This window comes from Atractosteus spatula, chromosome 26 (genome assembly GCF_055471065.1).
Source record: "Atractosteus spatula isolate fAtrSpa1 chromosome 26, fAtrSpa1.hap1, whole genome shotgun sequence".
NCBI classification, from domain to species: Eukaryota; Metazoa; Chordata; class Actinopteri; order Semionotiformes; family Lepisosteidae; genus Atractosteus; species Atractosteus spatula.
Window position 1 is genome coordinate 92,622 of NC_142731.1, and position 27,415 is coordinate 120,036.

Here is a 27,415-nt window from a genome sequence, read left to right on the forward strand (position 1 = left end):
TTTTGCAGCAAATGTTTAGGCCTACATTTTAAAATGTTTTTTACTGTACTTCTCACCTTTACTTGTTTTTAAAAAAGTATTTGAATTTTTTTGTTGTGTTTTTATTTGTTGATCATCAATTAATAATAATAATAATTGCTTACACTTATATAGCGCTTTTCTGGACACTCCACTCAAAGCGCTTTACAGGTAATGGGGATCCCCTCCACCACCACCAATGTGCAGCCCCACCTGGATGATGCGATGGCAGCCATAGTGCACCAAAACACTCACCACACATCAGCTATCAGTGGGGAGGAGAGCAGAGTAATGTAGCCAATTCATAGATGGGGATTATTAGGATGCCATGATTGGTAAGGGCCAATTGGGAAATTTGGCCAGGACGCCGGGGTTACACCCCTACGCTTTTCAAGAAACACCCTGGGATTTTTAATGACCACAGAGAGTCAGGACCTCGGTTTTACATCTCATCCGAAGGACAGTGCCTGTTTACAGTATAGTGTCCCCGTCACTATGCTGGGGCATTAGGACCCACATGGGCCGCAGGGTGAGCGCCCCCTGCTGGCCCCACTAACACCTCTTCCAGCAGCAACCTTAGTTTTTTTCCCAGGAAGTCTCCCATCCAGGTACTGACCAGGCTCACACTTGCTTAGCTTCAGTGGGTTGCCAGTTGTGAGTTGCAGGGTGATATGGCTGCTGGCTAGAATTAGAACATGAGAAGGGCTGAAATACCTCCTATTATGTAAAACAAATTGAATTTATTAATTAATCCAAAGATTAAGTAAATATTATAAGTTTCTTCAAACCTGGAGCTTGTTCTGAACACTGCACTGAGTTCTGAGATGATGTAGAAAAGTAGAGCCTGCAAGCCACATTTAATTTCTTTAAAACAGGCTTCCTGTGCTGTTAAGTGTTTGTTTTGGGTGGTAATCCAAAATTTCAAATATAATATAAAGCTTTTTTATCATTCTTAAACTTGGAGTATGCACATTTTCATCTATTTTTTTACTTGCCTTTTCTCCTAAAGGTGGACTAAAATGTGTAAATGTTTGTAGAAAGGCCTTTAAGTACAAATGGAGGGGTGGCCTTAAAATCACAAATCGGTGTGTAGCTAGTTTTGGAAGGATTCCAAATAAACGGGGTTTGCTGCTCAGTGTTTAGTGTGTTAGCCTTGTCGCATGATTTGTTGCTTACTTTTGTCGCTGATGAGCTGCACTGTTCCAGAGTACAAAGAAAGTGACCTTGATCTTGCACTTGGAATCTGCAGTCTGGCACATGGCCTATACAAAAAGCCCATTCACTGTCCTGCCCAATTATGTGGAGACAGACTTGATACTGAGGCCTGTCCTCCAGCTGTTTACAGTCAGTGGTTATTTGAATGTACATTGTAAATATTTGAAACCTCTCGCTGTCTTATTAATCACTGCTGCCGGTCTTTGGAGGTCAGCCAGACTGTCCGCTCTTCAGTGCAGGCAAGTGCCGCTGTCATCTGGAAAAATCTTTGCTATCTTTTACAGCTTTTACAGTTAGGGTTATCTTTTTTTTGTCCCTTCTTCTCTTTTGCTTTCAAAACCATCAGCTTCTTCCTGCAGTGTGTAGAAGATAATTACCATGGAGAAATCCCCATCATGCTGTAGCTGGGGTTTATAAAATGTTTTTTTTGGAAATTGACTCTCAATTGTTTTGCCACCATGCTGAACTAAGTTGCCAATTAAAATAATAAAAAGCAGTACTGAAAGTGCAAAGATCCACAGGGGCTGAGATTGTGTAAGAGCTTGCGTTGAGAAACCAGGGTTTCCTGATCACGCCTTCAGCTTCTAGAATAACTTTAGAGGAAGGAATAACTTTTTAAATTTTCTGAAAGGTTGCTTTCTTTCCTAAATTATGCATTGTGAAATGTATTCTTCCGTCCTTAAAATTGATATTCTTTACAGTTGTATACTGATACTTGCCATGTTTTTTGAAACAGTTCAGCTGGCCGGAGAAGATGTAATCTAATTCCAATCTGCGCCACCAGGGATTGAATTTCCCAGTGCTGTGAAGGCCATTGCTTCAGTGTTTCATAATACAGAAAACCTGGAGATAGTGATTCTACATTTCACCTACATTGAGTCATAAATTGATGGGAAATAATAAACTGAATTACACACCATTTCAGTTGTGAAATAGGTGGCAAAATTGAGTTTAGGGAATTGAACTGGCAGGATGTGTATGTGAAACTCTTCAGTGTTGATGCTGGGTTTTTTTCCCCACTCATGCAGTTTCTTAATTCAAATTGTCTTGAGGGCATAGTAGTAACATGACGAAAGAAATTATTCAAGGAGAAATGGCAGTCATGAGTTTTGTGGTGTTTTCATGTTAGTGAAAAGACTGAATGCACAGGAATGTAACTAAAGCACAAAAAACCTGCTGTAACGTGTTCTGAAAATTAGTTATTTTGTTGTTTTATCAGTTGCCCAGTTTTATAAAGCTCATTGTGTAGTTATTATTTAGATGGTTGTTTACTTCTACCTTGCTTACAGATCTGCAGTTTGTGTGGTACAGGTGTTGCAGCTTGCATTACCCTGGTCCTTACTCCATAATGACCATGTCCAAAGCTGGAAGAAGGGCCACATGGCTCAATGGTATTTCACACTGGAGAGTCTTCTATGTGGGGTTTGGACTCTCCAGGTCTATGTAGGTGTTCCAGTTTCCTTCCACCTTCCACAGATGTGTTAGATATGTAACTGGGATCTCTGGATTTCCCTGTACATGCTCTGTGGAACACCTTTTCCCCATTTTTCTGTTGTAGCATTTGAAGTCAATGTAACATTTTTCTTTGTAGAAAACTGCTGTAAAGTTTTTAGAAAATATTTCGTGGATATGAATGATAAGGTAATAAAGAATCGTGGGATTACTTACAGAGAGTGTGAAATGTTTTACAGATGGGGTAAAGATGAGCTTCTGGAAGATTCAGATCTTTCTAAGCCTCATTATCTTTACCGAGCTTTAGGTCAGATCTGAAGGTCAAAAGACTATGTAATGAGATGTATTCGGCTCGGATTGAAAACTTGTTTATGGTAAAAGCGGCATGATTTCTAAAATGCCAAAACCTTCCCCTGCAAATCTCCCCGTGGATAAATTCGCCCACTCAGCATTTTGGCAGGAATTCATTACACATCTGTGAGCTATTTTAAGAAAACACCAGCCAGATTTTTAAAGAAGTTTAGGAAGATTCATTATTACAGTAAATTTTCTTAGGAGCTTCTTGGTCTCCTTCTGTTCTTCTAGGGCTGGAAGTGGCACAGTCCTTCCTGCTATTTACTGGGAGAGGAGTCCATGACTTTTGATGAAGCCCGGAAGACCTGTATAAGCAGCGAGGCCACCCTGGTCACCATCATGAACAGGTGCTGCGAACGCAGGAGCCTCAGTGAAAGCAGAGGATAACTCCTTTATTGTTGATCTTACTGATGAAGGGCAATTGGGTGTCTTTAGTCCATGTATTTATTTTAAATAACTTAAGCTTTTCCACCTTGAAATGCATCCCCATTCGTGCACAAGTTTTTATACAATGAGAGTAAGTAAACTGCATTCTTTGAACACTAATAATAGAAATACAATACAGTTAAAATAATTCAAACTATTAATTTTGAATATCAGGCTGTATGTGTCCAAGTTTTACTGACCCCTTTATACTGGTGTCTTCCTTGTCTGTCAGGTTTGAGCAGGCGTTTGTGAGCAGCCTGGTTTATGGTCGGTCAGGGGATTACTTCTGGACTGCTCTCCAGGACCAGAACGGGACAGGCGCCTTTCACTGGCTTAGTGGTGATGAGGTCACCTACACCAACTGGAACCGTGACCAGCCGGGTGAGTGGGGAAACCACCCCTTTGTTATTATGGGTTTCAGTAGTCAGAGTGGGAGCTGGCGGACGCGATCTTTAACATCCTCTTCACAAAAGCATACCTGTTCAGGTAAAGGGCAGTGACCTTGGTGATGGAAGCCCTCACCTGTTTGAAGGCATTCATGCAGTGTTAACCGAGACCTACAGCTGGGTTCTTGATACCACCGTCCTGAGCTTGGGCTCACTGCTGTAGATCCCTTCCACACCAAAATCTGGTTGGTACATGAGAGACTCTAAACGAGGTCATTTTGGACATCTTGGCAGTTAGTAGCCAATGGATCAGAACATCTCATTCTGTGGCTGCTTTCAAGAAATGGCAGGATTATCTTCAGCTACATGGCTGGGTAGCTTGTTCCATATTCCCACAGCCTTCAGGTAGAGACATTCCTCCTGTTCTGTTTTACACGCCCTTCCCTGTAGGTTTTACTTCTGTCCTTTTGGTTGATTGACACTTGAATTGTATCACCACATAGTTTCCACTGGCCAAACCCGTGAGAGCATTGTGCAATTCTAACATCGCTTGATCCACGATGTATAACTGAAAGTGCAGAATTTAACGTTCCTGTCTTCTCTCCTTCCCCATTCCTGTTTTAATGCTCCAATCTCTGGCCCGTACAGGCTTTTTTGTTCCTTTACCATGCTGTCTTCTGCATTGTGTTCAGGATTCAGCAAGGGTGGCTGTGTGGTCATGGCGACAGGCGGTGCCACGGGGTTGTGGGAGGTGAAGGACTGCAGTTCTGCAAAGGCCAAGTACATCTGTCGGCAGAATCTGGACACCGCTCTGAGCCCCGAGCTGCCCCAGCCCGCCCCCACGCCCAGCCTCACTGGGTCCTGCCCACAGGGCTGGAAGACCAGCAGCTCTCTGCACCACTGCTACAAGGTAGTCCTGCAGCTCTGTGGGAAAGACAAAGGCACAGGGCAGGAGTCTGGAGAATTGTGCGTAGTGTGAAACATGATCCCAAAACTGCTACAGCTGTTTAAGTACATACTGTTTTTTTTCTATCTGACACAGAGCAGACTTCATTTTTTACCATTATAAAAGTGAGTCACTTGGTACAGATGCTTTTGGTATAAGGTAATGTCCTCTACTCCTTTAGTGTAGCCCCATGGTTCTGTCTGTCACTGTCATTCCTGTGTTTGCCAACACTACAGGAATACGCATCATTGATCTAAATCAGGCTAAAAAATCTCTGCAGCAAACCACCGCTTACATCTGCCCAGATAGATGTTGTGCTCCTTAAGATGATGCAGTATTTCCTGTTACCAGCTCTCAGTCAATACACATACATTACCTCAGATTCTTGTGGCTTTTAATTTGAGGATCAGCCTATTAGAAGGGACTTTATTAGGCTTCCAAAAATCGTATGATGTATATTATGCTTTATTTTTTATAATTTGTTGTTACTTTAGCAGTTCTCCAGTTGGTAAATTGTGCTTGCAGTTAAGCATATATAATAATTAATGTTAATAAAGATGTCTAAGCTAGGATAACATCCCTCTTTTCCTTGGGTCTGACTAGGTAAATGTTGGGACCTGGTGATTTTGTTGAATTGCCCCTGTAGAGCGTATCGGTAATGTCAAAGAACGAGCTCCATCAATATTGGGTGATGTTTTTGGTATTTTCTGTTGTCAACATACAGAATGAATATTTTACTATTTCTGTTATCTTCAAGAATTAATTCCTTATTATATCAAAATCTGTTTACTCCTGCTTTATTAGTTTTTTCCAGTTGTAGTACTGAAACAAATGGTGGTTTGTTTTTACTAATAATGCAACTTTTGTTCTCTCCTTCTTCATAATGCTAAAATCTTTCATTTGTCCCTTAAACTAAATTTATCCTTATTCTTTCTTTAAAAACTTGAGCACTTTTATGGAATGTGTGAGAAAAATGGCAATTTTCCATTTGATTTTTTTTGTGTGGAGGGAAAAAAGTTGTCGGGGAGCCCCTGAGTGGTTCACTGTGCATTGATCTAGAGCACAGGCTGAGCCCTGTATGCCAGCCATTAGCAGTTTATGTTGGCATGTATCACTGGCTGGCAGGGCTTGGGATTCTCCAAGCAGTGGCACATGAACCGCCAAGCACCAGGGTACGACAGGGAGGGTGGGTTTCTACTCAGCCATGTTGTCCTTGACTTGCCAAACATCACTAATCTGCCTTCAGTGCTTAGCGTCAAACTGTTGCATTAAGGACTCACAGTGTTCAAAGGCAGATGGCTCAGTGGACACTTAAGAGCATGGTGTGTGTCTTAATTCCTCCTGTTGGCCTTGCCAACATTATACTTAGCTGCCACAATATAAATTACAATGTAATTACTGCTACTGGCTTTAAAATGTTTATGGAACAGCCTGCTGTATGTCCATACAACAACTGCCTGTTGTTATATAGGTGTTCTCAAAATATCATGTTGTGGGAAATTCTTCATCAGAGGAGCAGGACACAGTCTTGTGCAGTTTCAGTTTTATTGAGCTCGATAAGTTCAACTACGCGCGCTGAGTCTGCCCCTCAGAACAGACAAACTGCAAGGGTTTCCCAGCTCTTATATACAGTCAGAAGAAAGTTTGTTTCACAATCTGAGTACTTGTCCTGTTCTTTGATATGTAATTACTCCTTGTCCCTCTAGATTCTGTTATTTGATATGCAGCAGACATTGGTCTGCTTTATCCTGTTTGTGGGTGTTGTTCCTGCCTTTTATTATGTAGTGTTAAGCCACTGGGGCTGCTAAAGACATCTTAGTGGAACTTTTCTTTAAGGCTAAATTAACAGACCCCATCAACACCTCTCACAATGTGTGTAAGTGGTGATACTGTGATGCTGGATAAATGAGATATATACATGCCCCACTTCAAACATACCACAATTACAGTTCTTTTGATATTTCAACCATGCATTTGACCTTAACCTGAGAGGTAAAAAAATTGAGATTAATTTTCTCTGTAGCTCTGGAAATACATTAAACCCTGCTGTTTGTGGATGTACAATATTTTCTTCATTCAGCTCTGATTCTCCTGTTGCTGCAGTGTCAGGTTTCCGTTCCATACTCATTGACATTTCTGAATCCCAATATACATGTACTGTATATATGGTAACAAACTCCTCTACTACTCTGACACTGCTGCAAAGAGCACATGGTATTTCTAACTTTTTGTAAGGCTCTGTGCTCTTATGTATATTATCCAGTATTGCAAATCTACAACATGCTTTGTCTCATTTGAGCTTTAAGACGTGATTGTGACAAGGGTTTAAGGACTTCTCTGTTTGCCCCAAACAGGGTTGAACTGCCCGATTGTTCTCCTTGTTAACAGTGTGAAATGTTATATGGCAAGAATCACCAGCAATATGCTGTAGTATCTTTGCAACACTAAAAGGTCTTCTGAGGTAAACAGTGATTTGTTCTTGGGCTGGCCTGACAAAAAAATATTGCATTGGCCTTCTAAACTGTGGTAGCTTTGCAAATTTCGTCATATTAAAAGGAATTTCTGTATTTGCGAAAGTAATCAGTAACAGCTTTGACCCTGTAGCTGCCAGCAAGCAGCAAAGTGATGCTTTGAGCCCAGAGCTTCCTAAGGGACCATAGAGACACTGCAATTCTGCTGGCGTTTCTTCCAAGAGAAAAGCACCCAGTTCTAGCACATGTTTCTAATCAAGTCCGAGGCGGCTGGTGAGCACTCATGGCCTCACTCCCACAAGATTAGCTCCCACTTGAGTAAACAGAGACTTGTTCTTGGGCTGTGCTATCAAAACACCCATCCCCGGCCTGCGGTCTGTGGAGTGTGGAGTATCCAGTACTGGCCAGAACAGCAGCCTAGAGTGTAAGTAAAAGAAATGTGTGTTGTAGGTAGTAAAGGTATGAGTTGTGCCAAAGGAGGAAATAAATGTCGACTCAGGTCTTACTGGTTCCACTGGGATGAAGTATTAAGTATTAAGGTTCCTTCAGTCCTCCCCTCCTGTAACTCCCAGTTCTCACAGCCTTGTGTCCCCTCTCTGCTCCCCCAGGTGTTCCACTTCCCTCAGCTGCATCAGCGCCTGAGCTGGGTGCAGGCCCACCTGTTCTGCCGTAAACATGGGGCTCAGCTCCTCAGTATTGGCAGCTTTGATGAAGAGCAGTTTGTGGCCCAGATCCTCCATGAGACATTTGGGTGAGACCCCATTACTCTTCCTCTGGACCCTTTCTCTGTGCCACACTACCACAGTGAATTCAGGGCTGTGAGGGTACATGGTAGCTTTAAACTGTTTTTAAAATCCTATTATTTAGTAATTTAGTATTTAGTCATTTTTATAAAGGCACTAAACTTTGACAAAGGATGTTGAATTTCTGGCTTTTCTTGTGAAGTATGAGGTTTTCCGATGCTTTGTGTAGGAAAGGCTTTAACAGTGTGATGCAGGTTGATGAGGACCTGCACAAGAAATTTATTTATTTTAATAAGGCTTTTGTGATTTACCTAGATCACAAAGCTACCAGCATCTACTGTAAATATTTGTGGCCATCTCACAGAGAGAGGAAAAGGAGCCACAGCCCATCCTAAATAAAGACAGGACAACAAATGTCTTTACACACACCCCATACACACACACTTCTGAAACAAATATGATGAGATGTCCAAAATCAGAAACTTAAGCTTGGAAATGAACTTCAAAGTGTCTGCATTTTGGACATCTGATCATTTGTTTCAGAAGTGTGTGTGTATGGGGTGTACAGATTAGTACTGGCTTGTAGGAGGAGGCTATAGCAACTATAAAAACTTTCCTAAGACGTCCCATTTTTTTTAAAATGCCTTTAAAACAATTGGATCACTTTACATTTTGACAAGTGTAAAAAACAAGTTGCTTATGTCCTGGTGTTTAATTTTTAAATATTTTTTTTCTTCTACTATTCATAAAGTGAGAACATATTTATTTCAGAAAAGGCTGTAATATATTCTGAACACTAAGAACTGCAGTTCCCTCTATAGTGATGAACAATGAAGGAGATTCAGAGATTTCTTTGCTAATCAATTTTGTTAAGCTCGCACAGGTTCTTAAAGGTTGATTTGAGGTAAATGGATGTTTTTGTAATTGCTGTGATATAAATATAGTAGGTACTGTAACTTGTGCAGGTTTGATAAACATGCAAAACAGTGAAGTATATCTAGGAGAGAGCACCAAAAATTCCTTACATCTCTATGGGTTGATTTGGCAAGAGAGTTGACTTTGGCTTTGGATGGGGAGGAGCACGGCTCTCTGTTTTCCTACTGTACAATGGAGTTGCCTGACTCTTTTGAGAGTGCTCCCCAGGGGGTGGCTAGACTTCACAGGCAGGGCTGACCGCATATCTCCCCTCAAGTCCTGGTGTCTGTACGCCATCCCTTCCAACCTCTGGAAAAATACTTTAGGAACAGGTGGAACATTAAATGGAAGACCTAATCATGCGTCTCTCGACTCAGTTTACCCTTCTCTGATAACCCACAGAGAGACTGATTTTAATTGGCTACGTTGACAGGTGAGCTCCTGACATTTAGTACTCCTTGCCTTCCTGATCACCCAAGCAACCGTTTCTAACGAAGAGATCTAACGCGAGAGACTCTATTAACCTATTCAGAGAGTGCACTTACGAGTGAGGGCTGCAACAGATCGCTCTGCAGCCACCATGTGCACACACACCTATCTATTAAATTGTAAATAGTAAATTAATTATTAGGGAGATGCTAATAGAGTTTTGCACATCACTTGGCCTGTGCAAGCAGTTAAATGACACTACCTGAATGAACATGGAGTCCAGTTTCCTGTCAGATCACTCGGGTCTCCTCTCCATTCATTCCTGTTTGCAGGGAGTCGGAGGACCATGAACAGCACTGGTTCTGGATCGGCCTGAATCGCAGGAACCCTGCAGACAAGGGCAGCTGGAAATGGAGTGACGGTCTGGGGGTGAGCCTGTCCTTCAGTCTGCATGCCTCTACCCCCTTCTCTCCCCCGTCTTTGAGTTGAGCAGCATCAATAGCAAAGAAAGCGATGGCACTGTCATTTAGCAAGGGCTCTCAGTTCCATGCTCAGTTGGAGGCTGAAGTATTCTTGTTGGCAAAGCGGTAAGTGGCTGGCAGCTCGTTCTGCCTGAATACCTGCAAGTACTGTTCTCCTCAGCTCCGCTTTTTCTCATGGATTTTCCTGAATTCCAGGATGACGTCAATTCCAGTAGAGTGCTCTCAGCAGGCCTTGGACTACTGAAGGAGCTTTTCTTGTGTGTTAGGTCCTTTGCTTTGTGGTCTGTATGGGTGTATTGAAGAACTTAGATTTGTGAAGGAGAGTGACAGGTTGTTTTTAGGTTCTCCTGCTTTTGTGAAGTTGGTACAGTAAACTGCTCTGATGTGTTATTTTCCCACATCTCCAACATGCAGTACTCCTATCACAACTTTGGGCGGTATTACTACGAGTATGACATCCGGCAGTGTGCTGTTGCAGATCTGGGGACCATGCAGTGGCTGGCCATGCAGTGTGAGTCGGAGCTGGACTGGATATGCAAAATTCCCAAAGGTATTCCTGTCCCAGGTGCTCTTTGGTCCTTCTGCCACTTCCAACATCTTGAAATAAAATTTGAAAAGTAAACGTGCCTTGTCGCGTTTATACTGTGATTGATCCATGTTATCCCTGAGGATAAGTGACCAGACACCTAAATCACTTGAATACTCAGCCATGTGTAGGAAACAAATCAGCCATGGGGCCTAAATTCAGATTTAATGTCTTTCCTAAAATAATTGATTAAAAATACATTTTTCCATTATAATTATTCTGTCCAATTGAGAAACTTTTTGGCATTTCATTTTTGTAATGATATAAATAAAAAAGAATAAAAGTAAAGAAAAAAATAAAAACAAGGAAAGGTAACCAAGGCTCTTTAATATGTGGACTATAGGTAGCATATTGCTATTAACTTTGACAGGACTGACCATTTGGTTTTTATTAGTTTTCGCTATATTTGACAAAACAGCTGGAAATGTTTGATTCCTGCAGTCCTGTTGGGCAGTACATGTGCATCACTACATTAGTGTTTTCATTGAAACATTGATATGATGTTTGTGTAGCAGGTTTCTGCATTACATGACATGGATTCTTGAGCACTCTGCAGAATGAATTTAGGTGTTGCAGCTGACACCTTTAATCTAAAGCTTTGAAATGATTTGAGTCATTTTCAAAGCTGTTAAACTATGCTGTGATTCTATCTTTTTGAAGGCATAACATCAAGCTGAAATATTAACACAAAGCATTTTGTTCTTTCTGCAGGCACAGATGTTAAACAGCCAGAGGAAAAGGAGGGTATGTTCACTTAATTCTCTTCAGGCTTGCTTTTCTGTAAATTGATCTCCTAAGCAAGTGTCCACTGTTCACTTATTGGTTTACTTAATTGACAAGGAGTTTCAAGTAATAATGCTCATTTAACAGCAGTTAAGTCCATTCTGTTTCCACACCTTTCACAGATGTGAAATTAATGCTCAGTTTTTTTCTTTAGCCAGGTTGTAATTTGCTTATTTGCTCTCACAGTCCACTGGCTATTGTAACAGTTTCAATGGACAGCTTTGGGGGTGTTCTAAAATCTCTGTTAGCTTTGCATAAAGATAAGCATGAAGAGCTGCTCTCTGGTTTATCCTACTTGGAGAATTGAAGGTATTTTTCGCCCATTATCTCCAGAAGTGGTACAAGTCTTTACTCCTAGATCCTGAAGTGTAATTCCACTAACCTGCAATGGGGTCTCTTTCCTCATTCTCTGCCTCCTCAGACTCCAGCAGTAAGGAGTGGGTGTCCTTCAATGGTGCAGAGTACAAATTCTATGACCATCAGTCCACCTGGGAGCAGGCGGAGCGCATCTGCAGTTGGTTTGAGTCCTCACTGGTGTCCATCCACAGCCCCGAGGAGCAGGACTTCCTCTACCGGCAGCTGGGCAAGGTAGGGGCTGCTCCTAAATTCCTACCTGCCTTTATAAACTGGTAAATGTTTAAGTCTCTATCTCTCTGAACCCCTAATTCTCTAACTCCATCTCCCGTCATGCTAACACACCCTTCCAATTCATTTACTCCAGTGCCCTGGGCCAGTCCACAGCTGCGTCGTCCTACTTTCACTTTTGTGTCATGAGATTTCTGATGTTTCTTTGTTGCTATGGATTTAACATTACTTTCCAATTTGTAAGATTGTTTAATCCTTATATTTCACCTGCTTTTTAGACACGAGCACCCTCGAGACAGGAATAGCTGCGATAAAGCTCGTCTTGTTGATTCACACCCCAGAAGAATGAACGGAAGCTCAATGAGACACGATCAGAAATTGTTAAAGGGTGCAGACGTTCACATGTATTCACACACTTGGATAATTGTCTTGTTTGGATGCAGGTGTCCAAAGTGGAAAATCAGCAGTGGTGGATTGGGCTGCATACGAATGTCAACGATGGACGTTTCAGGTAGGCGTCTCCTTTATGGTGAGACCCAGACAAACTTTCTTTCAAGTGTTGGAAAAGCCTGTAGAAATTTCTCAATCCTAGTGATGAACGTGCAGTCTTGAATTCAAGGTAGGCAAAACTGTTAGGTTATTTAGAAAATAATGAGTTCAGTTTTCAGAGTTGTGGCCCAAGTGGTTCAAAGTGATCTGAAGTCCATTTTTAAAGGTGAGGCCACAGCAGACACTGTATGCAAAAGCAAATTAAGCTTAAACATGTCAGTCTATAATTGCAGGATGAAAATGTTTTTTTTTACTTGCTATCATTCATATTATCCTTGCAATAAAAACAAAGAAAATAAAATATTACAGCATGCTTTCATAAAGGTTCACACTTCTTGCCTGCGTTAGATCCTCAGATGGCAGTGTAGCTTGAGGGAACTGCTCATAAAAAAGCCTTTTTGTGTGAATTTGGCAGCTGCACGACTAACCTTGATGTAACTAAAACTACCCAACCCAAGTCCATGTTGTCCAAGACTGGAGGGGGTCTGTCCCAAAACCCGAGTGGACAACCTCTACTTTCTGAGTCTTTAAATGGTGTATTGCGGTGGCTCTGTGGCTGGAAGGTTGCCGGTTTGTATCCCGCAGCCGGCAGAGGAGTCCTACTCTGTTGGGCCCCTGAGCAAGGCCCTTAACCCCAACTGCTCCAGGGGTGCTGTATGAATGGCAGACCCTGCGCTCTGACCCCCAGCTTCTCTCCCTGTCTGTGTGTCTCATGGAGAGCAAGCTGGGGTCTGTGAAAAGACAAAGTCCTAATACAAGAAATTGAATATGGCTAATAAAGTGATCTAAATCTCAATCTATGCGTAGGGGATATTAATTGTCAGTTTCGGCTCTTCTGAGTGTCCTTTCTGTGTCCAAAGCTTGTGTTTTACCTGAACTTTAGCAGCGCATGTGTGTTGCAGATGGTCTGACAGGTCCGTGCTCGACTACGTGGCCTGGGGTCCAGAGAGCCCCCGTCCAATCAGCCGTGAGAAGAAGTGTGTGTCCATGAAAGCCAGCACAGGTAAGGACTGTGGAGATGAGGAGGCATTTCGCTGAAGGGTCCTGAACTAGTGTGGAAAGCAAGATTGATGGTTTCCAAGAACTTGGAAAAAGAAATGGTTAACTCCTTACACCTGCACTCTGCATCTAACCTCAGGCCCAAGTTTAATCCCAAAAACGAAGAAAAAACTGGTAAAATTAATATGGTATATGCAGTATTGCATTTAGTGCCTTCAACTGTTTCCCAATTTTAAGCAAAAAATAAATCAAATTATTTAGGCTTTAGGTTGTAGGAATATGTGGCTTCTGGTAATAGTTGAATAGAATTGAAATGTCAAGCTTTGCTCTTGGGAATGCTTTTGTTCTCTTTTTGTATTATTGATGTAAATTTCTAGTTCATAAACCTCCCTTATTCAGGCTTCAAACAATGTGGTTTTAGCTTACAGTTGCAGGATCTTTTTAAACTGTGCTCCGTTATGTTGACCCTTAAAGACCCCTGAATAGGCTTGTTGGTGTAGAGAGCTGCTATGATCCCACAGATGAGTCTGTGTGTCCTCCTACAGACGAATGGAGTGACCAGAAGTGCTCCACTGACTTGCCCTATGTGTGTAAGAAGGCCAATAGCACCCTCCCCACGCCCTCAAAACCTGCTCCCTCCCCTGGAGGCTGTAATGAGGGATGGATCCCCTTCCTCAGCAAGGTGAGTTGCTCCCTGATCCCTGAAAGACGAATCAGCTAAAGGGACTCTGTCTTTCTGCATCCCTGTACATTTTTAAACTGATACTTCCCTGATAATTTATTCATACTTTCTTTGAAATGGTTGCATTTCAGAATGTATATTTTTATGTATATTCTGAAACGCAGCCCTGAACTGAAGATACAGATTTGTAACTTTGGAGATAAGGTTTCTTACAAGCAGTGTGCAGCCACTAAATGAGATTGAAATGTAGAATAAAATGACAGCATATCATACCGTATATGGCTATGTGATTTCCTCAACAGTAGTTTGTTTGTTTGTTTTTTTCTTCATCTGGTGGGTATTATAAACTATCGGACTCTTTAAGGGTGTGTTATACTATTAACAATGAGCACAGCATTTAAATACTGTTAATAATGAGCATAGTCTTTAAATAACATTTCATTAGCTGCCTAGTTAAGGCCACCTGTAGTGGGGTTCTGAAGGTGAAAGCAGTGCCTCTTTGTTAGCATGTAGAGGGATTTTACAAACAATTTACAAAGCTCTTGAGTCTTAACTGATCTTTGGATCTCTGTTTAAATACAGTTCTTTGAAGCTGAGCTGCTTACAAGCACAAAATGGGATCTCATCTCACTCCCCTATTACCTAGTGACTCATAGGAGTCACACAGGCCCCTTGCCTTACTCTGGTTTTTCTGCTGTCTCTGCAATTTCATTTCCTCTTTCCAGATAAGAAAGCCATTGCTTCTAGGTTTTATGTAGTAACCTGACCAAATGATTTAGATAAATTGATCAGGTAAAAGTAGGATGGCATAGGCTCCCACACGATCCTGTTGGTGGGTCATTCATCACAGACTATTGGTGAATTATGACTCTGATGGCATTGCCTGTCTTCTGGGTCTAGAGTTCTCCTACCGCAGCTGCCGGATGAAATGAAGTACAAAATTACTAATGATAAAAATATTTCACATGGAGACATGCATTTTGATATATGATGGAAGTTTTGAGGAATCTTCCCTCATGTTCCAACAGTGCTTCAAGGTGTACGGGCACCAGGAGTCGAAGAGGATCACTTGGGGAGCAGCGAAAACTGTCTGTGAGACCCAGGGTGCCAGTCTGGCCACTGTGTCCAATTACTTTGAGCAAGGTACCAACTCCACACAGGCCCACTGCTCCAGCGTGCCGGTCCTTCAGCTGCAGTTCATAGCACAAAAATGAGATAATAAAGACATGTAGGTTTATGGACTGTAAATGTGGGACATTAATTCCGGTACAAATGGGGTTACAGAAAGGGAGAAGATCAGAAAACGATCAAGAGGATGGTGAAACAGAGTGGGGGGAGGTAAAAGGAAAAAGTGTATAAAATATAAACAAGCAGTTGGCAAAATTAAAGACTCATGAATTCTTTGTACTCCAACACAGCTTTGGTGAAAATAATAATTCAGGCACATTTGTTAATAAATATACTGTATGTTTAACCAGTAACAATACACACACTAAACTACAAGTTTACAAATAAGGTGTCCCAGAGACCTATGTTCTAACCACCCTCTCTCTCTTGGTAAATGCAGATGCCACCAAATGAATGAGAACTTGTCTCCCTAGCCTAAAAATGCACTCACTGACTAGGAGAGCCATTTTTACACAGGAAGTTGGCGTTCCCTAAAAACAACAGGATAGCAAGCTCTCTTAACCAGGTTCAGATACTTTGTTCCAGTCTGGTCTTCCCTGGTGATCTGGAAGAAGGTGTTCCCACATTTTCTCTTTTCTCTCTGCTTCACCATCCTCTTCTGTGGTGTCTTTCTGGACTGTTGATTGACACTTAATCATTTACCTGGAATTTAATTACCTGAATCTGGACACCTTACATCTTGGCCAACCACCCACCAGCCAGGTGTTACCCATTGTATCTAGATTCTTAGAGGTACTTCAGTCTCCTATAGCTGTAACAATTCTCTTAAGTGTTTTTACCAGCATAATAAGCCCATTTGTAACTTCAGCCATTCAGAAATGAAAGATGCAGAGCGCTGATAAGGTAGTGCTCTCCAGTGGTCTCTCCCTGCGATAGGTACCTACTGAGTGTTATACTGTACTTCTAGTGGTGGAAGAATGTTACTCTTGTCCTTGTCTACCAACAGTCCTGAACGAAGGGCACTTGAATGCCAATGCATTTTTAAAAACACTGCATCAAGCCGTGCTTGAAATGTATTACATTTTCCACAGCTTTCATCACCACCCTCCTTCCTAATCTGAGCTTTGGCCTATGGATCGGCCTGTCGGATCTCACAAAGAGGTTCGGGTGGGTGGAGAAGAAACCGCTGACGTACGTCAACTGGGCCCCGGGACAGCCTGTGAAGCACCGGGACTCCCTCCAGGCTAAGACTCCGGTATGGCATATTCTGGACTCTGGATGAGGTCTTAGTCTGGACTTGCAGTTATTTTTCCCCCTTCCTAAACTTGCTCATTTGTAGCAGCCAATAACCTTTAAGCTGTTCGCTACCATCGCTCTTCCTGTCCCCACTGGGCAGCGTGCTGTCACGCAGCAGGGGCTGCCGGGCTGCCGTGTGCAGGCCGGAGGGCGGCAGGGGCGATGAATGTGCCGAATAGGGCGCGTTTGTTCACTGGCTCCTGTGCTCATGTCCAGGTGAACTGTGTGCTGGTTTTGCATGGCGTCCCAGAGAGGAACACGGGATACTGGGCAGCAAAGCGTTGCGAAGAGGAAAGACATGGATTCCTGTGCCAGAAGAGAAAAGGTGCGGAAGACTTGTTAAAAACATGGAGATGTGTGAAGTTCTCCTTCTGAACAGGGTTATTTTTCCTTCTGTGCAAATGTTTGTATGATGTCAAGACATTAAGAATATTAACTTATTTTTCTCTTATAATTCCCTTCAAAGTCAGGGGGAAAGCACTTAAAGCCCAAAAAAATGGTAAATAAGCTTCCAAAATGTCATTAATCTGCTTATTATTGTAAAGACCATTGAGTTACAGATTCTGTTAAGGCCTTTTTAATAGTTAATTGAGTAGTAAATTAAACAGAGATTTAATTAATGTCGCTGTAATGTTGCATCTCTAGATCCTTTGCTCCCAAGTGTGGATACCTTTCCTTCCGCTTTCTCTGGAGCCCATGAGTTCCTGAACATCTCCTACCGCATCCCGAAGAAGCCGCTGGACTGGGAGGGCGCAGTGCACCTGTGTGACGCCATGAACGCCACCCTCGCCTCTGTGCAAGACCCCTATCAGCAGGCCTACCTCACCCAGGTGCTGAGTGATCTTAATCAGCCCGCTTGGATTGGACTCTACAATACTGGGGTAAGATCGCAGAAGAGATCAGGAAGCATCTGTGCCGCAGTCTGCCATACACACCGAGCCTGATGACTGGAACCTAACATAATCTTGCTTGATTTCCTTTCTTCTTCATCCGTTATGTGTAAAGCATATTTGGATTATTTAGTTTATAACTACATGTTTTGCACTTTATACATGACGCTTTAATACAGATAACCTAGAAGTAACACAAGAAAAGTAGTCTTTGCTTTGTGCTCTGTGCAGGGCTGGACATGGAAGGTTTGTTTTTATACGTGAGTGTTGGAAGTACTTTTACCAGAACTAGATGATTCCACAGTGTTTTGACTGTGCACATTGCTCTACTGTCCCTGTGCATGTGATACTGTGGTACATGTGATACCAAACTAGCAGGCCTTTTCTTAAGTTGTCAGTGCATTTCAGCCTGAAAAGCAAAACGGTTACACATATGACTTTAAAAATCGCCCATTTGGGATGGTTCTGGTGTGGACACTCACCGCTAGAAGGCATTAGAAAGCATGTTTTTATTCTTTTGTGTAACGTCTCAGTTGAGCAGGTCGGCAGATATAAGATACAGATGTGGATTAGATATAAACCACGCCAGCCAATGTGAGCAAGAATTGTTAGTTATTGTGTAGGAGGTGCTTTGTTGTGTGAACCAGGTGTTAGGTTGTCCGCTGCTGACGTGAACAGAAGCACACTATAGTGTTAACTGTAGTCTTACAGGACATGACGTTTGTAGGTTTTGTGAAACCCATTGTATGTAGAAACGGTTCAGGTTTAAGGAATACACTGCTGATGTGTTCTTAAAAAATCCACACAGTTTAGGAATCAACGGATAACAAATCCTTAAACCTTTGAAGAAAAACGATGGATTTTTCTGACTCTGACAGTCTACACAGTTGTAAATACACACACCTGTTGCTTCCTGCAAGATTATTAAAGGCATTGCACTACAGCTTCCACATACAGTATGCTTATGTAACGTAACTTGCATATTGATTTATATAGTACAGTAATGTACATAGTGTAGTGTAAAAATCTGTTTACAATGCAATATAAAGTAGTTCCATTGTTTTTCTCTGTGCCACATGCTACCTTATGACTTGATCGTTGGTGTGAAGCTTTTGTGAAGCATCAGAAACAAATACTGAATCATGTACAACAAAATTGTGATTGTGAATCAGTGGATAAAGAATCAACTTCTGGCAGATATTGCTGTACCAGATTTTCCTTAAATCTTCTTCAGGGGCGAAGCTACCAGTGGTTGGGTGTGGATCAGGTGACTTACACTGACTGGGGCGAAGGGGAGCCCAAGAAGACCATTGGCTGTGTGTCCATGGGCGCACAGGGTAAATGGACTGTGAACAGTTGTGAAGCACAACTCAAGGCTGCCATCTGCCAGATAAATACAGGTACTGCACCATGGACTGTTAACACAGTTCATTAAATATGGTAAAAACAAAAGAAATGTTTTAATTAGAAAATCGATTCTCATTAGGTGTGATTAACATGACTGCCTTTCAAATTCAAAAGTAAACAAGATTTTTTTTATAAAAGGGAATTCAGTGGATATCAGTTCTCACTTCAAGGAAAAAAGAAACCTTTAAATACCCTATTTTCTTTACACAAAGACCAAACAGACTTCACTGTGTCTTTTCCACATCTTGTCCTTAAAAAGCTGTGCAATCAATGTAACAATCTGGCTAAAGCATCACAGTAACATTTCTATGCTGTGTATTGGGCTGGTCTGCATGTTACTGTGCTTGTTTCTTAGGCATGTTGTGCTCTCTTCCTACAGAGCCAGCACAGGAACACCAGTGGAGTTACTCTGGACACTGTCCGCATTCTCTGGATGACTCCTCCTGGATCCCATTCCGGAATCACTGCTACTCTTTCCACCTGGAAAAGCTGTTTCCACATAGAGATGCTGCCCAGAAATGCCGCAAAGGTAGGACTGGCAGCCAGCTAACACTTTCACATGCTAGGCAATGGAGTTTGTAACCTTAGCCTTGCTCTCCATTAGACCATAAGAGTGCCCCCTGGGGGGTAAGGTTGTCTAAACATCCAGTGCATATCTGCTGGATTTCGGTGGCCAAAAAAGAGATGAGCTTCCTCCATTTGTGTTCTTATTGCAGGCTTCATATAGGCCATTGTTTAACTGTTGCAGATATTTGAATGCTCTGATGAACACATTTCCTGGAACACCATTTAGGACAATATGTACACAGCTTCAAAAAATCCTCAAGTGCTTCCTTTGAGCTCTTTCAAGAGCACTTGACTTCTCTCGTTGCCATATGAAGCACAGCCCCAATTCCTTGTGAATGTTCTCTACAGAGGACACAATGGGCACATTTTGTTCAGAACGGTGGCAAAGGAGCGTCCAAAATCAAAGCTTGTACACGGAAACCAGTTGATCTCCCCCAGTAATCTAGACTCCAACACTGGCTACAGAAATGCATCTGGCTGGCTGGTCTCACTGCTGCTGTGTTGGAGGGGGGGGACTGTGGAGGCTTGGATTGCTGCTGCTTGCGTAGTTCGTAGTTGCGTAGTTCTTCCAAGCAGCTGCCGGACGTAATTTTAGTGCTGCTTTGCTATTGAACCTCAGAGAGGGGTACCACTCTTGGTGGCAGGGGTTGGGGGTTTGAATGCAGAAGGACGTAGATGAAAAATTAGAAAGAAAGTATACAAGAGAATTGTAATAAATTTATTTAATCAAAATGTGGTTTCATTAATGACTGGGGGCTATAAGGAGCCCGAGTTTCATTTGCCTTTATATTGATCACTTTTCACCTTTTTTTTTCTTTCCTGTCTCTGCCATGTTGCATCCTTCTGTGCTCAACCGTGTGGCGGCCCAGTGGGAGCGCAGATGCTGTCCATCATGGACCAGACGGAGAACAGCTTTGTGTGGGAACACATTCAGGCCTACGAGGACCAGGCCAATGGGGCATGGCTTGGTATCACCTTTAGCCAAAAAGGTCAGAGGTCACAACCCTGCCAATATGATGGGACGGAAACAGATGGTGCACTGTGTGCCCTGCATTCTTATTCTATTATAGTCGGGTCAGAGGTCGCTTAAGGTCAGGCTGGCTCTTATCCATGGGAGATGAGCTCCCCATAGTCATAGCTAAATGTCTATGCTATATGTCCTGTATGTCCCCGTAGCTGCCCTGATGCTGTTGGCTATGGGCTCGGTGTTCCTGACTTACTCTGGAGCTCCAGTTTGCACATGAAGTAGAGTAGTTATTGCCATATGTACATTGGAATTTTTATGAACATGATCTCCTCTGTTCTGGAATTGTTTTTGCAAGATACAAAGTAATAAAACTTGCAGGAATATTATCCTGCAGTATGATTAAAGACTGTTAGAGCACTAAAGAAAAATGGAAGTTTACAGAGCTGCATTTCGGAACTGTATAGATGGTGTAAGATGAACCTAAGTTGGACAGTTTTGGATGGTGCTCTAAAGACAGAAATTTCATCAATTTCCCTACGAGATTAATAAAGTATTATCTATCTATCTAAAAACAAGCCTCTTGTAAAACTTTGGAATAAGACTCCATTAGTGAATTCAATAAGTTCAACTGGAAATTTTGAAAACTGGGCGACTTATTTTGGGGGTGAGTTATTTGAGGATGGCTGTTCAGAGCTGTACTGGTGGGTCTGTGTGTGTCCCAGGGGGCAGCCTGGTCTGGCCAGAGAGCTCTGCAGTGGAGTTCACCAACTGGGAGGTGCAGGACGCGAACCTCAGCATGCTGAGCCCCAACACCTGCTTCTGGATCCAGAGCAACACCGGTGTCTGGAAGCTGGGCTCCTGCAAGAACAAGAGCCACGGCGTCGTGTGCAAGAGGCCTCGGGGTGAGGGCTGGAAACAAAACCTGTGCTGAAGAGTCGATTAGAAAGGGAGCCTGAGCATTAGGGATTGCTTCTCCAACCAAATAGGTTCTACAGAAGGCAAAGCATGATGGACAATATTTCTGCTTCTCCCTGAAGGGTCTGGCAAAAGCCAGTAGGCTTTAATGGAGGAGGAGTGTCTGGGTCAGGGGTTTTTCTGTCTTGGCACTGTGAAGTTGGCCTCCTTACAAATGGTACAAACAGATTCCAAGTGCATTTGATCCTGCTGGAGTCACCGTGCTGGAGCTGGGGTGGGGGAGGGACAACATTACTGGCTGAGTAATGTCACTTGCCAGAAAAAATAATCCCAAGTATCTCAGAATCCAAAGCAGTACAAATGCAGCACAAACAGAGGAGACCAGTTTGGTTCTCCTGTGACATTGCTGAGGGTCTGAGTGATGTCGTTCTCTGAAAAAAATGTAACTGCTTATGTTGCTTTGGGTTTTGAGTCATACACCTATTTTAACTCCACAAACATGACCAGGAGGCATTGCATGGGCGTTTATAAGGGGGCGACTTCACAGAGTTTTCAGGTTCTTGAGAGCTATAATCCTGCAGTTTGTGCACTGTAGAGGTCTTTGACCAGCAGTGGGAGGCCTATTAACAGCTGACTTGGAAAGCTCTGTAAGCAAGACCCTGTGTTCAGGAAAAGGTAACGTGTGACCAATAGGGGGGAGGCATCGGGTTAAAAGCTCTGATTGTTTGCAATGTTGAGGTTCAGAAAAAAACATTTTTAATGAAAGTAACAAAAGTGTCTCATATCTCATTTTGAAAGATTCAAAAGTCTATCATTGGATGCAGTAGCTTTGCTAATCTCTTTATCCCATTAAGGTTTGAAAGTTATACATATATTACAGGTCTATTTACTAAGTCAGTAAATTCTAGGGAAATTGGGTCATGCTCTTCCCACACTTTTCCTGTGATCTATGAGCCCCAAGGACCTCTGTCAAAATTATGCTCAAGCTAAATGGAGTATCAATCCTAGCTTTTGTGCTCTGGAAATTGAATAAAAAAATGATTTCCTCTCCCTTTTCTTTCTACAGATGCTGAATCAAGCCATGTATTTGGTAAGTATGCGGATTATTTGCTCCATTTCCCCACACTTTGGTGATGGACTTTGCATTCAAGTATAGCACAGCTCTAACAACCTTGAACGTCAGCACAATTAAGATGTCAGTACAGTATATGGGATTCTGAACATCACAAGCTTATCATTTTTGGGTTAGGGAGTTAAAAAATGTAAAATACCAGAAATATACAGGGGGCACAAGGAGCAGTAACATATGGCATACGGTACATGCCAGAGGGCCCTCAGGTAGCATTAGAGAGCAAAATCACCTCTCGGGGAACCCCTTTCTTCATACTATAAAGGATCATGTTCAAAGTACTGTTGTTCAAGTTAAACATACCACAGAGTGCTTATTCAATTGCCGTGAAGTATGTGGGACAAAGAGATTTGCCGAATTAATTAAATTAATCACTGCAATATTTTCCTCTGCAGCAGAGCAGGACCACATGCCCACCTTCGTCATCGTCATCGTGACGGCCGTGGCCCTGTGCCTCTTCATCGTGGCGGCCATCTACCTGTACAGGCGCAGGAGTGGGGCGGGCCGGGGAGCCTTCGAGGGGGCGCGCTACAGCCGCACCAACTCCGCCCCTGCCGAGGCGGCCGAGAAGAACATCCTTGTGTCCGACATGGAGATGAACGAGCAGCCAGAGTAAGGTAGCAGCTGGGACCCAGCCAGTGTGACAGGCTTCTAAAGTTGCCTAAAGGGCTGTGTTGAGCACAGCAACTTCACAAACTCACCCACAGCCGGCACATGGACGAGAACCAGCCCCTGCGCTGAGCAGGGGGAAACGGCCCTTTCAGACACTCCCCCAGCACGGGCAAGAGCAGCTCCAGAATTCTTTCGCTTTCTGCTCTAAACATAATGTGTTATTTCAGGTTGCGTACTGAAGTGTTTTTTAAAGTTTGATAGCAGGTATAACGCGTGATGTATATATTGTTATACTTGCTTATAACTTTTTTAAAAAATTCTAATTTGTTATCTTTAAACATGCATTCTACATTAGAGGGTATTTTTTCTGTTATTGTGCTTTGCTTTCCTTTTTAGAAGCAGCTTTGTTATGGCTTTGGTGATTTTCTATACTGTTGCCTGTTCCTAATCTGGATTGACTGGTTACATAAATAGCCCACACTTTATTGCTCAGTTTTATTGTGTAGTATGTGCTGTGCACCCATTGCCTCTGTGACTGGAAAGGAAGTGTGGGCTCTTGGGTGTACAGCACCTGCTGGAGGTAAAACTGCTCAGAGGCTGAGGTACAAGCCCAGCATTCATGCAGGCCTTTGATGGAAAGGTTGTTCTGTGATTCCAGAGGACCACCAAGCCTGTGGAGTGCTATCAGTAGCTACTGAGCAGGATGGCTTTGTCTTGTACCGTGTGACATTGACCCTCTTGTATTTTTTGTGCTCTGGGGGCAGTTTGTGCTAGTACAAGGTGTTGTAGGGATTGCGGGTGTTATTGGGATAAATAATACTATGCTTGTCAGAATGCTATCTGATACATCAAGTCCCGTCATGTTATCTTTAGGGTCAAGGCTAAAAAGACTTGAGCTTGTATTCTACATTTTCACGATATACCTTTGCAGCTTCTCACTCAGATAATTAATAACTTTTTTCACAGCAATCCATTTGTGAGATAAGCATATAATTTCAGATATCTGTCACTCTCCTTTGATCCTGAGGGGGGAAACATAAGAATTATATTCCATATTTGTCATAGAAGTGTTGGATCTGTAAAAAAGACCAGCTATTTTAGTTTTGCTTGTTCTTACAAATAATCAGATCAAGACATTAACACACTGCATTTGATCATACTCGCAACAAATTCAATATAAATTAAAGGTTGGGGAACTGGCAGTGCTACAAGTAGAGGGCTATGTTATGGATTTGAATTTTAATTGGCTTTACAGTACTGTGAAAATAATTAAATGAAACCCAGGCAAACTCTGATATGTAATGAAAAAAATCAGGAGCATAAAATTACCAGACAGATGTAAAACACTGAATTTATTCAGCACACACAGAAGCTGGCTTCCAGTGTACCTTGAGGAAAAGTTTAGTACAGTTGAAAACAATAGCTGGGCTTGGTGCTTGTTCCCTGTGATGGAGAACCTGTTGGAATACTTCAGGGTCTAGTCTGACGTTATGAATAGGTATAAAGTTTTCATGAAGCGGCTATTAGCTAAAGCAGCTACTCCTGATGAAGAATTACTTCCTTTAAAATCAAACGTCTTGATTTGCCTGGATTTCCTGATGTGTTGGGTGTCTTGTGGAAATTCTTCCAGATTCAAGGTCCATTTGACTCAGTAGTCCAGGGCTGGTTAGCTCTTTCAAGCTTGAAAGGATATCTCTGGATTAATCTCATGAATAACAATAGTGCAGAAAGGAAAAGTGAATTGGAAATAACTTGAGTGCTTTTTTCCTGGTCTGGACTTCTGAATAAATGATTTCTTGGAGTATGTAAAAGGGTACACATTTCTAACAAATAAATCATTTAAATATGAAACACAAGAACCCAGATCTGAGCTATGATTTTGCCTCTGCATGCCAAGTATTATACATTTTATATGCACAGGATTTTTGCAAGGATTTTTCATTATGCATTGCTTTTTTAAAACAATTTTAGTGGTATATTTCCTATTGACAGTGTAGATGGCATGAAGGATTCTTACTGGCAATCGGTATATATCTGAGCAGTACAGTAGTACATTCTTGATCATCTTGTCAACTGGGTCAGTTTCCAAAATGCAACAAAAAAGTGAGACATACTTGAAATAGTATTTTGTTTGAATATTGTTAAGCCTTGAGAGGACTAGATGTTCTTGTTTTATTGTGCTAAATGAAATCATTTAAGCTTTCTGGGAGGGATTGTATTACTGATTAAACGGATTAATCTCCCAAAGCTTCGGAGTTTCTTGCAGCAGCTGTTTTGAGGGTATGCAGTGAGCAATGTGTTGTGCTTTCAGTGGAAGGGATGACCACTGATACTATTGGTTTATTGGTAACATTATTAAAATGAGTTTTTGAGAGTATTTTAGAAAGGATGTTCTGATTAGAATCAGAATTTCCACTTTTCTATGCAACAGCTGAACTTGGTACAAGTAAAGGTCAAGTTCACAATTTAAAGGAGGAAGATGAAATGCAATGTTTCAGCTCTTTACTTTTTCCTTTGCACTCAACGCATGCTGACACATAGCAGAACCTTCTCGTAATTGTAGTTCAATGTGACATTTCTCTTATTACCCAGCTAAATGTTTACTCACTATACTTATTAATCCCATTAGAAAAATTACCGGCATATCACAATGCTTGCTTTTTGAATGATAAATTTGCCGTTTAATTTGTAATCAAGAGTAACTCTAGAAACATCTCCATGTAAAACATCCCCTGGAAACATGCCTAGGCTGAAATTCTGTGGCCGGTACACTCACTCACACAGAAGAAGCCTAATTTAAAATGCCAGTCTTTAATCTGCAATGTAATGGATTGTTTTTTGGGGCAGCACTTTTGAAGCATTAAAAGAGAAGCTTAGGAGTGTGATGTGGCAGAGTCACAGTGGTTCAACACTGGACATTGGTCACATGGCCCCTGCAGTTCCTCTGGGCTCCTGGGAAAGAATTATCATTTTAAAATTGACTATAAATGCAATTTATTAAAAGACAGTGGTATGAATCAAAATGCCCATTTTCTGAAAGTTTGGAAGGTTTTAAGAGCCCTTTTAAATGTCAGACAAACACAGAGTCTCTACAGGGCTTTGGTGTTGCTGTGTGGTTGTATTGCATCTGAAAATACAGTGTAGAGCTTTTCAGGATTCCTTTCCTTTAAACATTTTTGGGAGTGTGAAAGATGGACTTTGTTGAAGCAGTGACAGCTATAGTTCCCCAAAAAGAAATTAACTTACTGCTGGAGTACTGGCAGTTGGGAATAAAGACACTACGTTCAGATAACTAATGCTTGAAACGCTGAAGTGGACCCTGCTCTGGTGTGAGAAATAGTTTGAATGTGTCCAGCTCGTTAGTAACTGAACCTGGACCAAAGGGATTTGCGTGAGATTCTTCTCTTTAATCACTTGTTCCTCTGATTTTTCTGTTTAGACTTTTAAATGGAGGCCAAAAACGTTTTTGATACTGGCTTTTTTTTTTTGTTATATTAAAGAAACTGGAAAAGGGCCCACAGCAAAGAATGTGGCCGTTGTCTTGATTTATTTTGTTAAAATATTTCCGTTGCTCAGAATGATTACAGTAATGTTATACAAATATGTAATATGCTACAAGTTTAAGGGCACATCTCACGATAAAAGAAAAATTAGACTCGGTCAAGGTGGGACGAGAATATCTGGTAACTGTTTCTCTGGAAGGGAAGATGTAATTTCTGTGATTGCTCTTGTGGATGTGTTCAGTGGTTTGTGAGGTTGTGATTGTTGGAAGACTTTTAACTTTACTGCGCAGCATCTATTCCCTAGGAACATCTAACTCTTTAGAATAAGAACTGGACTGAAAGAAATTTGCAGTGAAGATTGCAGTTTTCTTTTCTGCTCAAGAACAGTGCTGTACAGCCCTGACTGGTACTCTGCATTACTCCAAGGTTACTCGTTCAGGGGCAGTACAAGCCTGTTTCCAGCTCATCCCTGCACTTCAGTCTGGGACTGTAATGCAGGGTGCTTTTTTGTACATTTTGTGTCTCTGTAAAGTCAATTTACTGATAAACAATTACCTTTTTTTAAATAAATGATTAAAATATATTCGCTTTATTAAAAATATTTGCACTCATTTTTGTTTCTCTGGACATGGGATCAGCAGTGTTTACAAATGCTTTTTTTATGTTTCGTTAAGCTTCAAGGTGGACCTTTTGGCAATTAATCTAAGTACTGTTTAAAGTTTCAGACTTCTCTGGAAATCCAAGTATCCCTGGCAAATGGCAAATATTGAGAGTGCATTACAGGAAAACACATGCATACACCAAGACACATGTAGCACTAAGCTGGTTGATATTTTTTCCTATTCTGTAGCATGTTTAAACAAACCAAAGGAGCAGCTTGTAAGCCAATCTTGGTAGAGATGACAAGGTCTGTTGCCTGGGTTTTCAAATCCCTTTCACTCTAAAACAGCTGTTTATCTTTGCAAAAAACAGCATATTAA

General features: G+C 41.9%; 1 protein-coding gene across 2 annotated transcripts in view; it reads left to right on the plus strand.

Moving 5' to 3' along the window:
* mrc2 (mannose receptor, C-type 2) overlaps nucleotides 1–27,034 on the plus strand; it is a 49,730-nt gene extending 22,696 nt beyond the window's left edge. The window contains exons 10-30 of one of the 2 annotated variants that reach the window (XM_088906077.1): nucleotides 3,271–3,386; nucleotides 3,698–3,846; nucleotides 4,544–4,761; nucleotides 7,877–8,019; nucleotides 9,688–9,784; nucleotides 10,252–10,387; nucleotides 11,135–11,167; nucleotides 11,628–11,794; nucleotides 12,235–12,302; nucleotides 13,243–13,343; nucleotides 13,885–14,021; nucleotides 15,050–15,164; nucleotides 16,241–16,404; nucleotides 16,662–16,770; nucleotides 17,091–17,326; nucleotides 18,570–18,735; nucleotides 19,122–19,271; nucleotides 20,179–20,298; nucleotides 20,999–21,178; nucleotides 22,258–22,281; nucleotides 22,716–27,034. In XM_088906077.1, coding sequence (XP_088762203.1) covers nucleotides 3,271–3,386; nucleotides 3,698–3,846; nucleotides 4,544–4,761; nucleotides 7,877–8,019; nucleotides 9,688–9,784; nucleotides 10,252–10,387; nucleotides 11,135–11,167; nucleotides 11,628–11,794; nucleotides 12,235–12,302; nucleotides 13,243–13,343; nucleotides 13,885–14,021; nucleotides 15,050–15,164; nucleotides 16,241–16,404; nucleotides 16,662–16,770; nucleotides 17,091–17,326; nucleotides 18,570–18,735; nucleotides 19,122–19,271; nucleotides 20,179–20,298; nucleotides 20,999–21,178; nucleotides 22,258–22,281; nucleotides 22,716–22,936 — 2,850 coding nt within the window. In that variant the 3' untranslated portion in view covers nucleotides 22,937–27,034. The remainder of the gene's footprint in view (nucleotides 1–3,270; nucleotides 3,387–3,697; nucleotides 3,847–4,543; nucleotides 4,762–7,876; nucleotides 8,020–9,687; nucleotides 9,785–10,251; nucleotides 10,388–11,134; nucleotides 11,168–11,627; nucleotides 11,795–12,234; nucleotides 12,303–13,242; nucleotides 13,344–13,884; nucleotides 14,022–15,049; nucleotides 15,165–16,240; nucleotides 16,405–16,661; nucleotides 16,771–17,090; nucleotides 17,327–18,569; nucleotides 18,736–19,121; nucleotides 19,272–20,178; nucleotides 20,299–20,998; nucleotides 21,179–22,257; nucleotides 22,282–22,715) is intronic. The other variant, XM_088906078.1, reaches the window with a different exon arrangement.
* Nucleotides 27,035–27,415: the final 381 nt, after the last annotated feature.